The 17,018-nt window shown below is 44.1% G+C and overlaps 1 protein-coding gene across 5 annotated transcripts; it reads left to right on the forward strand.

Annotated features, from left to right (window-relative positions):
* Positions 1–873: 873 nt before the first annotated feature.
* PLIN2 (perilipin 2) lies at positions 874–17,018 on the forward strand. Of its 5 annotated transcripts, none has more exons than XM_040963789.1 (9): positions 874–969; positions 1,973–2,026; positions 2,170–2,365; positions 4,032–4,114; positions 5,144–5,429; positions 6,352–6,533; positions 7,342–7,476; positions 8,655–8,945; positions 16,614–17,018. In XM_040963789.1, the coding sequence occupies exons 2-9, from the start codon at positions 1,997–1,999 to the stop codon at positions 16,755–16,757; spliced, it is 1,347 nt and encodes a 448-aa protein (XP_040819723.1). In that variant the 5' UTR covers positions 874–969; positions 1,973–1,996; the 3' UTR covers positions 16,758–17,018. The 5 variants fall into 5 exon arrangements, with proteins under 5 accessions (XP_040819723.1, XP_040819726.1, XP_040819728.1 ...); XM_040963792.1 differs by having other exon boundaries at positions 875–969; positions 16,629–17,018; XM_040963794.1 differs by having other exon boundaries at positions 875–969; positions 8,700–8,945.

The following is a 17,018-nucleotide window of genomic DNA, read 5'->3' on the forward strand; positions in this document are numbered from 1 at the left end:
CTATCACTGGGGAGAAATTTTGGGAAAAGGCTAGACAAGAAAAAGAAGGGCCTGACCTGTGGTATTCCAAGACCCTCTCTGCTAATTCTTGTTCAAGGCTGGATTAGAAATCAATATTTGGGCCCAGTACAGTAACCTAGCAGCTAAAGTCCTAGCTTTGAACATGCTGGGATCCCATATGGGCCCCAGTTCTAATCCCACCAGCCCTGCTTCCTATCTAGCTCCCTGCTTGTGACCTGGGAAAGCAGTCAAGGATCACCCAAAGTCTTGGGACTCTGCACCCATGTAGGAGACCCGGAGGATGCTCTGGGTTCCTGGCTTTGGATCAGCTCAGCTCAGTTCCAGCTGCTGTGGCCACTTGGGGGGTGAAACCAGCAGATGGAAGATCTTCCTCTGTTCTTTGTATATGTGACTTTCCAATAAAAATAAAATAAAAATCTTTTAAAAAGAAGTCAATATTTGATGAACTGACTTTAAAGTCAAAAGAGCAGTGAAACACGAATGTATACAGGTCATTCGGATAGAATTTTGTATATCATTTGAAGTCAGACAACAGCTTGGAAAGTCATTCCAAATTCACATTCTGAGCGTTCTAAGCAATACGTTGCTAACTTGCCGTTTTCCAAAATCCCACCGCCTGCTGGGGAGTCATCCACTTCTGCCACGTGACTCTTAGAACACTGTACCGCCAAGCTGAGGGTCCCTAGGGCAGGCTGAGGTCCCTCTGCTCCCGCCTTGGGACTGTCCCCTCCACCCCGTCCAGGACCCTTCTCCCCAGCGCGGTCCCCTGCGGGCGGTGTGGTGAGAAGTGCGGGCCCAGGGCGCCCTAGGCGGGGCCAAGGATTACGTGCTGCGCGGGGCGGCCGGAGCAGCGGGTACTTAAGGCGGAGGCCGGCCCGGGGCTGCACTCTCCGGCGTCTGAGCAGCTCGCGGGACTGTCTTTCCTTCGCGTCCTCGCCGCACCCGTCGGTGGGTGCCCGCGCAGCACGCGCTGTGGCGGGGCTGGGGAGCCGGGGAGCTGGGCGGGCGGGTATTTCTCGGTCCTGGGGACCGCGGGGCGCCGCATCTGCCGGCGCGGCTGGGGCGGGGAAGGAGCGGGCTTCGGGATTCATGAGGCGTCTTTCCTGTTCGCTGCTTTGTTGGGGCTACGTGATGGTGGAGGAAAAGACTTGCTTGGCGTCCGGCGAGACGTGATTTAAAGGGGACACGCGTTGGGAAACCGGTCTGAGGTGGAATTTTGTGGGGTGCACAGTGACTGTAGGGGTAGCAGTCATGGCGCCGGACTGCCACCTCGGCGCAGCTACTTCCCATTTCTTGCGGAACGGGGCCCTGGTGGTGGCAGGTTGGCTGGCGCGTACCTTGGGGTACCCCAGCCGCTTCCATGCTTGTCCTTGCCAGCTTGGAGGCTTGGTACAGAGGCAGTTTTTTTGCGGGCGGAGGGAGGCTTTGGAGATCCCCAGTGAAGCTGAAATGCGCTATGCAAAGTTTCTGGTTCCGCGGAGCCACGCCTCTCTCTCTTGGCCTTGTCTCCCCAAGGCCTTGTGGAGGGGGCGGGCGGTGAAGCCCTCCCACAGTGCTCCAACTCTGTCCAGACGCTGACCCCCAAAGACTGCTCACTGACCAGAAGAGGTCTTCCGTTCGAAATCTTTTCCAGACAACGGCTTTCACTTGATTGGTGTTTTTGTGAACAGATACTATTTTGGAAAAGCAATTCTAGTGTCGTAGTGGAGTTAGGAGTAGGAGCCACCACTTTGCCGGCTCACCTCCTCTCTGTTGATAAGTTTCTGTGTAATGTCTGAATGCTTGCCAGGGGTGTTTGTGAGTCGGTGGATGGGGGGAACAGAAGGCTAAGCTCCTCAGGAAGGTTTTTGTTTTGTTTTTTTTTTTCTGCCTGAAATGAACATATTTTGGGGCTGGAAATTAATCAAGGGAGACTTCTCTTGGCGTCCTGAAATAAATATCTCTTCCATAGGATCCTTTCTCCAAGAAGAAAAAAATGGCATCCGTTGCAGTCGATCCACAATTGGTATGAATTTTATTCAATTTTTCTTATTTGAGCAGGAAAGATGACTCCCTTAGCTTCCCCCGCCCCTCCCCGAGGGCTGAAGCCAGGCTCGCAGTCCAGGTGGGTGACAGGGATGGGAGTTAACTTCCTCTGTTTGGTTGCAGAGCGTGGTGACCAGGGTCGCCAACCTACCCTTGGTGAGCTCCACCTACGATCTCTTGTCCTCTGTGTACGTCAGCACAAAGGATCATCATCCCTACTTGAAGTCTGTGTGTGAGATGGCAGAGAAGGGTGTGAAGACCGTGACCTCCGTGGCCTTAACTGGTGCTCTGCCCCTCATCCAGAAACTCGAGCCACAGAGTGAGTCCTTAGTTCCCCCTTGAGATCCAGTCCAAGGAACTGGTCAGGGATGAGCCCCTGGACACCCAGCTGCAGGATCCAGTCCTCCTTCCTTGCTGAAGCAGTGCCCTCTGTTCTAGGAACCACTGTATGAACCTTTGTGTCCTGGGAGGCATGCTACCTACCAGTGGCTCGTGCTCACTAGACTTTTAAATAGAAAAAAATCCCCAGATGTGTTTTTCTGTTGGTGACCAAGACCATAAGGGAAGCATCAGGGATGAGCGAAATAGTTATCTACAGTCTACAGTGTACAGAAATGTTTCCTTTTTTTGTTAGTAGCTTCTTTATGGAGGTGAAATTAACATACCATATGATTTGCTTGTTTAAAATGTATACTTCCATTGTTATTTTATGGCAGTCTGTACCCCCATTCATCTTGGGAACATTTTCATTACTCCTTAAAGAAACCTCTTCTAAGTTTCTGTTTGGAGTGATGCAAGGGTCTGGAAATGAATGGCAGCGGATGGTTGCCAACACTGCCAGGGAATATAATGCTTCTTAATTTACACGTAAAAATGCTGAAAATGTGATATTTGGGTGTTTTTTTGAATATTTTATCAAAATTTAAAAAAAAAGAGACCTCATGTCCATTAGCAGCCACTATTTCCTTCTAGTCTCCCTTAGGCAGCTATTATACTTTCTGCATTTGTAGATTTGCCTATTTCAGATACTCATATAAATATACTTGTAAAATAAGTGGCCTTTTGCGCCTGATTTCTTTCACTGTGCTTTGGTATATCAGGACATCATCTCTGCGTGTGATAATATTGTTAGGTAGATAGATCATGTTCATCAGGTGATGGGCCTTTGGAGCTTTTGATTTTTGACTCCAATTTTTTGGAGATTATGACTCATGCTTTTGTGAACGTTTTCTGGGGTGTGTAGTTAGTAGAATTGCGGGGTCTTCTACATATGCTTGAACTTTTGAGGAACTGGCGGACTGTTTTCCAAAGTGAGTCCAGCGTTTTCCATTTCCACCAGCAGTGATGAAGATCCTGATTTCTGTTCAGCATGAGTTGCTGTTGAATAATGACGTGAATCATTTCTCCCGGATGGTTAGGCCAAGGACTTTATAATTACAAGGGACTTTTCAAGACTAGTCCCTCCCTTGATAAACTTGATAGTATCCTTGGCTTGGGCATTGTTAGGAGAAACTTGGACTAAAATCTAGGCCCTTTTAGGGAGATGCAGGGTGCTATTACATATTGTTTCCTGGTAAGAAACCAAAATGTACCTGAATGTACTGATCCAAGTATAGGCAGGGAGTAAGGTAGCATGAGATGTTATTCCTAGAATAAGGGTTCTCAAAGCTTGGCTACTCTTGGCATTAGCGTTACTGGCCCGTTGATGAGGAACAAGATCCCTAGCCAGCTTCCTGCTTGGTCACTGCTTATGTGTGCTCTTTCCTCATTACCTCTTGCTCGCCTTATTACCTTGTTAGTGGAATAAGGTTGGCCAGCTTCCCGTCAAGCCTTTGCCTAAATAGAAATACCAGGCAAGGTTTTTGTCATGATAATAAAACATCAACATTCTTTGTTTCTTTGTTTTTATAGATAAAAGGCAGTTAATGTATTTGTTCTAAGTCTACACTGTTACATGACTATTTTCTCATTTGTGATTCTTCTAGTTGCTGTTGCTAATACCTATGCTTGTAAGGGGCTAGACAGAATTGAGGAGAAGTTGCCTATTCTGAATCAGCCAACAACCCAGGTGAGTTGGGACAAGGTGCCGAGATGTATTTGCATTTAGCACAGGATATATATGTTGCAAATGATAGATACTTATGTTCATCTTGGACCTGAATTTTTGTGTGTTGAGGTAGCAGTTATTCCCTTGCTTCCTGCACTTATTTATTTGAATGACAGAGTGGATGAGTGAGTGCGAGATCTTCAGCTGCTGATTCATTCTCTGAGATGTGTGCAACTGCTAGGCTGGATCATGTCAAAGCCACGTGCCCAGTGCTCCATCCAGGTCTCCTACGTGTCCCTATGTAAAGTGCTATACCATCCCTGAGTCCTTGTATTTCATAACAGGTTCATCTAAAAACAAAAGATACTTGATCATGTTGACAAGTGAATGAACTTTGTATCTCATTTCTTATTTTGCACCCCAAGTCATCTTAAAACAAATAAAACATGATAAGGAAAATCAGGCCCATCAGACTTTGGTGATAGCCTTCACATCCTAATCAGTGATATTTATGGGTGCGGATACTTGTAAACTATGTAAACAACATAAAAAAATAAAGTTATTTAAAAAAAAGAGCCAAAAACCTTAGTGATTCTCTGAAGACCTAAAGCTAGAGTGAAAGAACCAACCACCCTTTTAAGATTTATTTTATTTTATTTTATTTTATTGGAAAGTCAGTTATACAAAGAGGAGGAGAGACAGAAAGGTTTTCCATCTGTTGATTCATTCCCCAAGCAGCCACAATGGCCAGAGCTGTGCGGAACTGGAGCCAGGAGCCAGGAGCCCGGAACCTCTTCTGGGTCTTTCACACAGGTGCAGGGTCCCAAGGCTTTCGGCCATTTCCCACTGCTTTCCCGGGCCACAAGTAGGGAGCTGGATGGGAAGTAGAGCAGCCAGGATTAGAGCTGGTGCCTGTATGGGATCTTGGCATGTGCAAGGTGAGGACTTTAGCTGCTAGGCAACCACACTGGGCCCCTTAGTTTGGGTCGTAAATGTGTGTATGTGTGCCCATGTTTCTCCATGGTCAGAGGCCTGCTTTTCCATTTGTAGGTTGTTGCCACTGCCAAAGGTGCTGTGATTGGGGCTAGAGATGCTGTGACGACTACCGTGACTGGAGCCAAGGACTCTGTGGCCAGCACGATCACAGGGGTAGTGGATAAGACCAAAGGAGCAGTGACTGGCAGCATGGAGAAAACCAAGTCCATGGTCAATGGCAGCATTAACACAGTCTTGGGCAGTCGGATGATGCAGTTTGTGAGCACTGGGATGGAAAATGCGCTCACCAAATCAGAACTACTGGTGGACCAGTACCTCCCCCTCACTGAGGAAGAGCTAGGTAAGTTCAAGTCTGTCTTGAAATGGTATTTTGTATTTTATTTATTTTTTTTTTTAGGGTTTATTTATTCTGAAAGATTTACACAGGGAGAGATCAGAGATCTTCCATTTGCTGTCTCACCCCCTCTGGCCACAACAACCAAAACTGAGCTAGGCTTGAATCGGGAGCTGTGAGCTTCTTCCAGGTTGCCACATGGGTGGCAGGGACCCAAACACTTCAGCCATCTTCTGCTCCTTTTGCCTGGCCATCAGCAGGGCATTGGATCTAAAGTGGAACAGTCAAGACACAAGCCAGTGCCCATATGATATGCTGGTGTCACAGGTGACAGCTTGACTTGCTGTAATGCAACACTGGCCCAAGTATTTTGTATCTTAAACTGATTTTTAAAAATAGCTTCATTGAGATATAACTTATATGCCTAGAAGTTCACCTGTCCATCAAACCTTAGTGACAGCCTTCTCATCCTTAGGTGAACCTCAATAGAACATATTACCCCTGAAAAAAATTCCTTTAGAGCTGTTTACATCCAGTCTTGATCTCCCTAGGCACTCCTATCTCAATTCGCCTTTCATGTTGAGTTGTATATAAAAAGTTTTGAAACTTTAGGAGAAACTAACTTCAAAAAACACTGTCTGTAAATGAATGGGTTGTATTGAATCATTAAAAAGAATTGTTGTCATAGCAAGCATATTAGTGCTTACTACATTCTGGTGGAAAGAAACGGACACATAACATGTATGTGTAGCCGGGATAATAATGTGTTCAAAGTTGTCTAACCCATTAGCAAATGTGTACAATCTTAGGAAAATGAGTGTGTAATGGTTAAGACAATAGTGTAGAATTGATAAAGACAGATTTATTACTGACTATAATCCCTAAAGATTTTTTGTTGTTGTTGTTGTTTCTTTGTTTCTAACTTAAGAAAAAGAAGCCAAAAAAGTTGAAGGATTTGATACGGTTCAGAAGCCAAGTTATTACGTTAGGTTAGGATCCCTGTCTGCCAAGCTCCGCTCACGTGCCTACCAGCAGGCTCTTGACAGGGTTAAAGAAGCTAAGCAGAAAAGCCAAGAGACCATTTCTCAGCTCCATTCAACCATTCACCTGGTGAGTACAACTTCATTATAAGACACCTGAAGCAAATTCATGCATCCTGAGGGAGGAGAGTAAATGTAATCATAGATGATGTGATGGTACAATGGACTGAAAAAGCAGTTGAGTCACCGTAAAGGAAGCAGCCACGGTAAACGGTTGAGTACCTGGAGTAGATGAGTACATCTCTGAGGGGTCAATACAGTCACTATAGATCTGTCACGGGATGTGTCAGTCACAGTGAAGAGAAGGGGTTGTGTTGGGTACTTCTGGAGCATGAGGGACTACTACCAGAAACTTTAGGAAAATCACAGATACAGTTTTGGGAATTCCAGTATGATTAGTGTTGCAAGAGATTATAACACTGCAGGCCAACAAATGGTGCCTGATTGAGTTGATATATCACACAATCCACCACTGTGTAGCCATTAAAGATTGCCAAGCTAGAGGACAAGATGTACTGCCCTGCAGGAAGTAAGTCTTCCTGGAAGGGGAGACAGGTGGCTGGCAACAGGGAAGAGGAAGGTTGAGTTGCTCTCTCTTTTGTAATTCTTATCCTTCTTCATGCTTCTTGAAATTTTAGTTGTCTTACCTATACCAAACTGAAAGTAACTTTGGAGTTAATGTTTAATAGTTAAATAAAAGCAATAAAGGGCCATTATTATTTGGTTGACTTAAACTTATTGATAATAATAGCTTATAGCTTTCATGAAATTTGTGTGGAAATTCTTGGTGTTTATTTGTTAATTAATATAGGTCTGCAAACAGTACCCTATGAATGTCTCAGTGGTTTGTTCCTTTATCTTATTTCAATGTGTTCTAGATTGAATTTGCCAGGAAGAACGTGCATAGTGCCAACCAGAAAATCCAGGATGCCCAGGATAAGCTCTATCTCTCGTGGGTGGAGTGGAAGAGAAACATTGGCCATGATGATACTGACGAGTCTCACTGTGCTGAGGTAAGATGACGGTCATTGTTCTCATGCAATTCTTACCAAACTTTTCGTTGTTCCCATAACTCCTCTTAGCGTACTTTTATTAAAAACTTGCATAATATGTAAATAGATTGCTTGATATATGACAGAAAAGTTGGGGTTAGCACTGTGGTGTAAGCTACTGTCTGCAGTGCTGGAGTCTCATATGAGCACCAGTTCCGGTACTGGCTGCTCCACTTCTGGCCCAGCTCCCTGCTGGTGTACCTGGAAAAGCAGCAGAAGATGGCTCAAGTGCTTCGGCTGCTGGTTCTTGGCTTCAGATCGGCTTGGCTCTGGCCATTGTGGGCACCGGGGAAGTGAACCAGCAGATGAAAGATCTTTCTCTCTCTTTCTCCTTCTCTCTAAATCTGCCTGTCCTAGCATCAAGCTGGAGTGAGGAGCTGGAACTGGATATCAAATCCAGGCACTCTGATAGGGGATGAGAGCCTTTAATTTTATTTTCATTTAATTTGAAATGTACTGAGACAGAAATCGCCCTTCCAGTGCTTTATTCCCCAAATGCTTGCATTACTCAAGGCTCGGTCAGGCTGACCCCAGACACCTGAAACTGAAACCACGTCCCCCATGTCAATGGCAGAGAGCCATGGACTTGAGCGTTAATGCTGTGTCCCAGGGGTACAGCAGCAGGAAGCTGGAATCAAAAGTGGAGCTGGGGCTTCATCCTGGACACCCCATGTGGGAAGTGAACATACCAAGTGGCATATTTTTCTTCCTTTTTTTTTTTTTCTTATTTATTTGAAAGCTAGAATTAGAAGTAGGAACAAAGAGATCTTTTTCTGCTGGTTTGCTCATCCAATGGCTGCAAGTGGGCCAGTCCAAAGCCAGGAGCTTCTTCAAGGTCTTCCACATGAATTCAAGAGCTGTTTTCCAGACCATTAGCAAGGAGCTGGATTGCAGTTGAAGCAGCTGGGACATGAAATGGCAACAGCACCTGTATAGTGTCACAGGCAGAGACTTAACCAGTTATGCCATGGTACCAGCCTTCAAAATAAATAAAATCCTTTTTCTTTGTTTCTTATTGATTATTAAAAGGGCATTTCAGATTTACGAAGAGACGGAAAAACCAAGAACTTTTTAAAGTCAGCTTGTACATAGTTCTTTTGGAGCCAACAACTAATTCTTCAGTTTGTTTTTATTTTTAGCACATTGAGTCACGTACTCTTATTATTGCCCGCAACTTGACTCAGCAGCTGCAGACCACGTGCCACAGCCTCCTGTCCAACATCCAAGGACTGCCACAGAACATCCAGGATCAGGCCAACCACTTGGGAGTGATGGCAGGTGACCTCTACTCCGTGTTTTACAACGCTGCCTCCTTGAAGGAAGTGTCTGACAGCATCCTCATTTCTAGCAAGGGGCAGCTGCAGAAAATGAAGGAATCTTTAGATGATGTGATGGATTACCTTGTTAACAACACGCCCCTCAACTGGCTGGTAGGTCCCTTTTATCCTCAGCTGACTGAATCTCGGGATGCTCAGGCCCAAGTTACAGAGATGTGCAACATCAGCCAGGAGGCGCAGCCATCTGAGCACAAAACTCAATGAATCTATTGCTGTCACCAGCGCACGAGGCAGCCTTTTCATATGTCAAAATTAACCTGCCAGACAGCACTACATTGGGGAAAACTAGTCGGCTAGAAAACACGGGGCCTATCACTGTAGTAGTAATTTCCAGCTTTTTCACAATTTCTGTATATGCAGATGAGTTCTATGTACCCATTGGTAACAATGGAAATGATAAATTTGTCAGTGCCTAGCCAGAACTCATCAACAGTTCAAGTGTACTTTGATCTCATTCTGTGGCCATTTTGTTGGTGCTGTTACTGTTTCTATTGAATAAAAACGTTTCCATAGGGCTGTGGTATGAACGGGCATCTGTTCCAGTACAACCTGAGCAGGTCTTGTCACAGGGTATCTTATGATGCATGCTTGTACAATTTGATTGAACTCTATTCCTTAGAAGGGATGCTACTTTTGAATCAATAAAACTCATTGTAGATCAGTTTTATGTTGTTTGTTCCATGTGCTTTGTCTTGCTTTCATAGAGCTGCTTGGCCTGCATGATGGGATCGTTATTATGCATGTATGAATTTCGGTTGGGCTGTTGAGTGTTAGCATTGAAAGACTAATGTTACAAATGCAGTGCTTAGTAATAGGTTTCAAACAGTGTAAAAAAAGAGATTTGTGTGCATATTAAAATTTTACTAGGTGACAGTTCTGTTTATTTGCCAATTTACTGGACCCCTGAGAGAAAGAACATAATTTTCAAGTCAGTAAAATCACTTAATCATGGCTAATACCTTGCTCAAAAGAATCAAAACCGAAAGAAAGCAAATGGATCACAGTTGGCAGCAGTCTCACATAAAGACAATGGGCCTTTCTTGCTGAAAGGTCAACTAAAGTGTAAGCCCTAATGTGAGATCATTTCATGTCCAGTCTCACCATGTTGGAAGGTAGTTACGACATCAGCTTTTGAGGAGAGGACCATGTGAGGATAATTACAAGTAAAAAGACTTTGAGCTCCCTGTAGAAAAGGGATCTTATACTTCCTGCTAAAGTTCCCAGACTTCTAGCCCCTTTAGTGTGGTGGTCAGTTAATTAGAAACGATCATGAAATCAATCTCCTTGTCAAAGTTACCATATTCCAAACTGTTTTTGAACAAGTCCCTGTTTCACAAATAGAAATAGAGTAGCAAGCTGCTGTCTATTCTAGCTAAGAGGTGGGTGGGGTGTCCTTCAATAGAACAAATGTCTTAAGCTGCATTTGTTTCCTCCTTCTGCCCTGACTCGCCCCTTTCCATAAAACAAGGCAACAGCTGGGACTAGGCTGTGCTGAGGCTGGAAACTGGGAGTCCACTCCTGTCTGTCATGTGACAGGGACCCAAGTATGTGAGCCATCACCTGCTGCCTCCCAGTGTGCATGTTGGCAGGAAGCTGAATTGGAAGTGGGATAGCCAGGCACTTTGATAGAGGATTTGGGCATCTTAACTGCTATTCCAAATGCCTGCTCCATCACTGGAATTCTTAAAGTTGCTTTTTAACGGATAGTGCAGATAGGGAGTTTAGTTTCTGGGAAGGACTTTGCTGGTGTATGGGGCTTCCGGGATTTAGCCTGTGGTTTTACATGTCTGTCCACAGTGATGCATTTTTAAAATAACTCCTGGTAAAATTTTTTGTAGCCAAATCTACCATGATCTCTCCTGTCTTTGCTTCAACAGTGCAAAACTGGTTAATTGCCGTTAACTGGGCAATTATTTGGCTGTCAGGATGCATATTCTCTTATCCTGAACATACACTTCTGTGTTTATTATAGACGTGGTAGTGCTATACGAATTGCTTATGGGAAGGAAACAAGTCTCAAGACTATATACTTCCTCCTGAGTCAGGACAGAATGAAAGGCAGAACACTGCCAGCCCTTGCTTCTCACTACTAGCCGTGCACACTGACCATGGTTTCAACTTAATGCCTCACATACAGCCCATTAATTGTCAACATGTCTCAAAACTCATAGTGTCCTTGCTTCTCTGAGCTTGTGCTTAAGGCAGCAGACCATTTTAGTTCAAGGGTCATTTTTCTTTTAAGAAACTCAGTTCTGAATACAGAAAAACCTGACTAACCCTAATATAGCACAAGTATCTGACCATGGTATATCTGTAACCAGTTGGCCTTATGAAGCCAAGCACAGTGTGTTCCAGTATCATTTTTTCTTTTGCATGTAATAATCGGGTTTAACTCCTTGGCAAAAGAAAAAAAAAAACATACAAAGAAACAAGATGTCCTGGCCATTAATGTCTGAGCCTTATTTTATCACTAAAGCAAGGTTGATGATGCCTTGAGTGATGGCAGCAGTATCACACTGGAGTGTTGTTTGCTCATGTATGCTAGAGGCATGGCGGTATCTATCATCTGTGACATAATATTTGTAAGTTGCTGGTTTGGCTATCCAGTGTGAGTGCATAATACCAGATTGTGTGGGAAAGTAAGCCTACTCTGACAAAAGCATTTTTGGAATTCAGGAATTAGTAAAGTGGAAACTTATTAGATTTCCCAGAGGTTTTTTTTTTTTTTTTAAGATTTATTTACTTTTTATTACAAAGCCAGTTATACAGAGAGACAGAGAAAGTTCTTCCATCCATTGATTCACTCCCCAAATGGTTGTAGCGGCTGAAGCCAAGAGCCAGGACTTCTGCGTCTCCCACATGGGTGCGTGGTCCCAAGGCTTTGGGCCATCCTCTACTGCTTTCCCAGGCCACAAGCAGGGAGCTGCATAGGAAGCAAGGTGGCTGCTGGCACACACAAGGTGAGGACTTCAGCCACTATGCTACTGCGCCAGGCACAGAGGTATTGGTTTTTGATTATCACTTCATACATAAGGGGAGGAGAAAGTGTGGAGTGGATATTTGTGCACAAATCTTTATGAAATTGACTCTAAAGGATGCCTGGAAGAGCAGGTGCAGATAGGTGAAAGGAAGACCCTCTGCTAGGTTGCCCTTGGATTCTTTCTTGTCCTTAATTAGGCCTCAGTTGTGAACCATCTCCAAGTGTGGCCCAGCACTAAGGTCTGCATATGTGGTGGTCTGGCAAGATGTGTTTCCCAAAAACCAAGGTATTGATTGCTTATATCTCAAAGTACAGTGGCTTTATGCCACCTTCCTAACAGGTATTCTAGAGAATATTATGTAATATTTCATTATAAATACTTGATAAGGAAAACATGTTAAATAATTATACAATTGAATGTCTAAATTCCCAGATGGAAAGATAAATTGGGAAGGTAATAACAGTGGACTATTCAAAGAGAGAAAATAAAGGAAGTCTCTTAGGGGAGATGGTGTAGCAGTGAATTTGCTGCTTAAGACAGCTGTTTCCCATTTGTGATGGCCTGGTTAGAGCCCCAAATCCTCCACTTCTGATCAAACTTCTTGCTGATGTGTTCCATGGGAGGCAGCTCAAATTCTTAGGGGACCCACAATGAATTCAGGTTCCCAGTGTTGGCCTAGTCTGGCTTTAAAGTTAAAATAAATAAAAAGAGAACAGCAGTATATTAACAGGTGATGTGTTGGTTTAAGATGCTGTTGGCAATGCCAGCATCCCGTAATAGACTGCTGATTCTAGTATCTGCTGCTGTGCTTCCAGCATAGCTTCCTGCTAATGTGCCTGGGAAAGCAGCAGTATGTGAGTCCTTGGTACATGTCAGAGACCAGGATGGAGTTCCTGGCTCCTGACTTGAGCCTGACTCAGCCTTCGTATTATCTCTTTCTCTCTCCCTCCCTTTTCCTTTCCCTTTCTCTCTGGCACCACCCCCTCTTTAATCTGAATTTTAAAAATGTCTCAAATGAATAGAATGCAGAGCAGTTAACAGCAGTTAGTTGAATGTTGTACAGTAGACACTGACCAGTTCCCGAGGCTGGGAATTCTAACCTTGCCATCAGACTCTCCTTAACCAACAATAAGGCATTGGTGGACAAAGTACCAGTTTAGGGCAAGGGATATGCACCAGCCCACTCACCTGTCCCAAACTGTTCAGTAAAGGAAAAGAAGCAAGCACACCCGAGATGCTCCTGGCTATCCCCGGAAATACACCACACCATTGAGCTGCATAAGCAGCCTGTAGTGGATGCTAAGAAGCTTCTAGTAAAACAAGGTTAGTCTTAAGATGCTCAATATTACAGCTAACTGTTCTTATTCTTGTATGGTCTCTTTACAGCCCTATTTATTAGAATTACTTTTGCATAACAAACTTTATGCAAAACAAATTCAGGTTTCTTTTCATTTCATTATTTATGTTTGATTTCAAGATCAAATCAGTTTTCTTTTTCCAATCCTATGTCATGTTTATTGGCATTGCATGCACACTCATCTTTACCAGCAAGTTAAATCCCTACAGATAGTGTTTCTATTCCTGTATAACCTCACTTAATCAGGGCTCTGGGCCACCATTAGTCCAGCTTCATGCAAAATGTATAAAGGCAGCTCACCCTCAATATGTTTAGTGCCACCTACTGGTAATTTGTTACAATAGGCAAGTGACTGTGTACCTGTTGAAGGTGAACAGCCTGCAAAATGTTTGCAATGTCTCAGAGAGTTTGAACTTGAAATTCCACCTTCATAGAGTTGATAGCCTGTGGCTCCCCTTGGCTGCGCTCCTGTTACCTTCACAGCTCTCAAGTAGTTTTGGTGATAGTGACACTGAGGAGAGTAATAGAACCTGGACACTAGCCATTCTGTATATACGGAAGGTGAGTTATTTGTGTGACTCCTACATCATCTCGGAGTAGAGGAGATTTTTAAGGTGGTCATTGTGAGGACTAAAACTCTAAATTCTCTGCAAAGAAAAATTCTGCAAAGAAATCTACTTCAGCCCAACATTACCTGCTCTGTGGATGACAGGGACTTAAAGAGTAAAAACTGTTTATTGAGTACCATCTCTAAGCTAGGCGCATCTATTTCTTAACTGCAAACTCAATTTGTTCTTTTCCTCACTTGAGAGATGAAGCAGCTGAGATTGAAAAAGGGGTAAATGGCAGGCTGGGGGCTTAGCACAACCTTCCTGCTTATGTGAAAGTGCAAGTTTTTCCCCCTTTCAAACTCTAAACCTCTCATAGGAGACAATTGCAGCTTACTTTCTTGTTTGAGTCCCCCAGAAAATCTCTCTGCTTACTGCCTTGTGTGTTGCAGCTTCCTGTTCTGTTTTACATTTATTTAGTTTTTTCTTTTTAAGATAAATCTTTTGAAAGAATTAGAGAGGGAGAGACAGAATGAAACTTCAAGCATTGGTTCACTCTCTAGATGCTGTCAATAGCCAGGAAGGACCTTGCTAAGCCAAAGCCAGGAGCCAGGAACTCCTTCCTGCTCTCCCACATGGCTATCCGGGCCCTGACCCTGGTATATTGGCAGAAAGTTGGGTTAGAAGCTGTACAGCTGGAACTTAACCTGGCATGTTAGTTGGGATGCTGTCATAGCAAGTGACAGTCTGAATAGGCTGCCACAATGCTGGTTTTTATTTCAAGTATAAAAAGAAATTTTTAAAAAAGATTTATTATTTATTACAAAGTCAGATATACAGAGAGGAGGTGAGACAGAGAGGAAGATCTTCCGTCCAATGAATCACTCCCCAAGAGACCTCAGAGGCTGGAGTTGCGCCAGTCTGAAGCTAGGAGCCTGGAGCTTCATCTATGCCTCCCACGCAGGTGTGGGAACCAAGATATTAGGCCATCCTTGACTGCTTTCCCAGGCCACAAGCACGGAGCTGGATTAGAACTGGTGCCCACATTGGGATTCCGGCATGTTCAGGGCAAGGACTTTAGCCACTAAGCCACCGCGCTGGACCCCAAAGAGTTTTCTTCTTCAATTTCTAGACAATTCACAAAGGGTTTATATTTTTAGAAGTCAGATTTATAGAAAAATGGGGTTATTGTTTTAAAGAATTAAAATGATGGATATATAGAAATGCTTTACATCTTATATTCTCAGTGAAGTCTGCCTTTAGTAGTGTCTGCAGCTAGTTCGCTTTTGTTTTTATTTGAAAGGCAGAGATAGAAATACAGATAGAAAGCTCTCCCATATACTGGCTCATTCTCCAGTTGCTGCAGTGGTCAGAGCTAGGCTGGCACGGAAGCCAGAACCGGAAAAGTAACGCATTTCTCTTACATGGTTGACAGGGCTGCAGTTCCTAGAGGCCTTGCCACTGCTTGCTAGGTTCCCCACTGGTGGGATTGGTCAGGAGTTTGTGCTGAACCAAGATACCAGCATCTTTTATTATTTTTATTATTGGAAAGTCAGATATACAAAGAGGAGGAAAGACAGATTTGGAAGAACTTCTACGCGTTGATTCACTCCCCAAGCAGCTGCACAGACTGGAGCTGAGCCGATCTGAAGCTAGGGGCCAGGAACCTCTTCTGGGTCTCCCACATGGGTCCAGTGTCCCAGGGCTTTGGGCCATCCTCAACTGCTTTCTCAAGCCACAAGCAGGGAGCTGGATGGGAAGTGGGGCCACTGGGACACAAACCAGTGCCCATATGGGCTCCCGGTGTGTGCAAGGCAAGGGCTTTGGCCACTAAGCTATCATCAAGCTGGGAGAATACCAGCATCTTAACTGCTAGGCTAAATGCCTGCTTTGTCAGGTGTCTTTTTTGTTTTTTTTTTTAAGAGTTAATTTTGGGCCCGGCGTGGTGGCGCAAGTGGTTAAAGGTCCTCACCTTGCCGCCCGGGATCCCATATGGGCGCCGGTTCTAATCCCGGCAGCCCCACTTCCCTTCCAGCTCCCTGCCTGTGGCCTGGGAAAGCAGCAGAGGACGGCCCAAAGCTTTGGGAACCTGCACCCGCGTGGGAGACCCGGAAGAGGCTCCTGGCTTCGGATCGGCATAGTATCGGCCCGTTGCGCTCACTTGGGGAGTGAATCATCGGACGGAAGATCTTCCTCTCTGTCTCTCCTCTCTGTATATCTGCCTTTCCAATGAAAAAATAATAAAAATAAATCTTTAAAAAAAAAAAAAAAAAAAAGAGTTAATTTTATTTGAAAGTCAAAGCTACAAAGAGAGAAAGAGATGTTCATCTGCTGGTTCACCCCTGAGATGGCCTTAATGGCCAGAGCTGGGCCAGGTCAAAGCCAGAAAACATGAGCTTCATCTGGGCTTCCCATGATGCCAGCCCTCCTGTCCTTTTGGGTTTTTTTGGGGGGGGGGGAGGCGGGAGTGGGGGAAGTCTTCCACTGCTTTTCTCATGCCACAAGCAGGGAGCTGGAAGAGAAGTGGAACAGTCGGGACATGAACTGGTGCCCATATGGGATCCTGGCATTTCCAAGGAGTGGACTTTAGGGGTCCAAGTTCTTGGGCCCCTAACAGCCATACAGAATTCCAGGCTGCTGGCTTTAGTCTCATATAGCTCCAGCTGATGGCACCATTTGGGGTGTGAAACAGCAATAGAAGATCTGTCTGTCATTCTTTCAAATTAAATAAAGCCTTAGAAAATGAGAAGGAAGAAAGGAAGGAAGAAAAAGAAAACAAGCTCTGGATAAAGCAAGATTCGCTTACATGTAGTATCTGTGTTGTTGCATGTAGACCTGATAATTCACCTCACTGGTGTTTGTTTTAATATCTGAGACTCTTGTTTTTCAGGCATTTGATTTCACTACCACAGACTTGACATCTGAGACTGATGAAATTCCAGATATTATAGCTTTGGAAGAGGAAGATGGAGCAAATCATTCACATTTTAATGGCCTTTCTCAGCAAAATATTGAGTAACAACAACAACAACAATAAAATAATTCCTTTTAGTTGAATACACAATTTGTATCATATTTAACCTCATTTTGCTAGTATGTTTATTACTGTGGCTCCAGGAAGTGTTCATCTGCCTTTTGGCTAGTTCATTCTACTTGCAATGAAACTTGATCTTAATTTTCATAAAAGAGATTTAGTTCTGTATTATATATCATTTTATGTAAGTCTTCACAGTGTAACTGCTAAAATGCCTATAATAAATATTGGTTATGTCATCTTAAA

Source organism: Ochotona curzoniae, unplaced genomic scaffold, assembly GCF_017591425.1.
Source record: "Ochotona curzoniae isolate NIBS_2020 unplaced genomic scaffold, NIBS_Ocur_1.0 scaffold_3208, whole genome shotgun sequence".
Lineage (NCBI taxonomy): Eukaryota > Metazoa > Chordata > Mammalia > Lagomorpha > Ochotonidae > Ochotona > Ochotona curzoniae.

What these genes read in the sequence shown, in the direction of transcription:
- PLIN2 (XM_040963789.1), top strand. Translation starts at nt 1,997, where the DNA reads ATGGCATCCGTTGCAGTCGATCCACAATTG. An exon ending in CCAGAAACTCGAGCCACAGA is followed by an intron (nt 2,366 to 4,031) that starts GTGAGTCCTTAG and finishes TGATTCTTCTAG; the next exon opens with TTGCTGTTGCTAATACCTAT. An exon ending in TGAATCAGCCAACAACCCAG is followed by an intron (nt 4,115 to 5,143) that starts GTGAGTTGGGAC and finishes TTCCATTTGTAG; the next exon opens with GTTGTTGCCACTGCCAAAGG.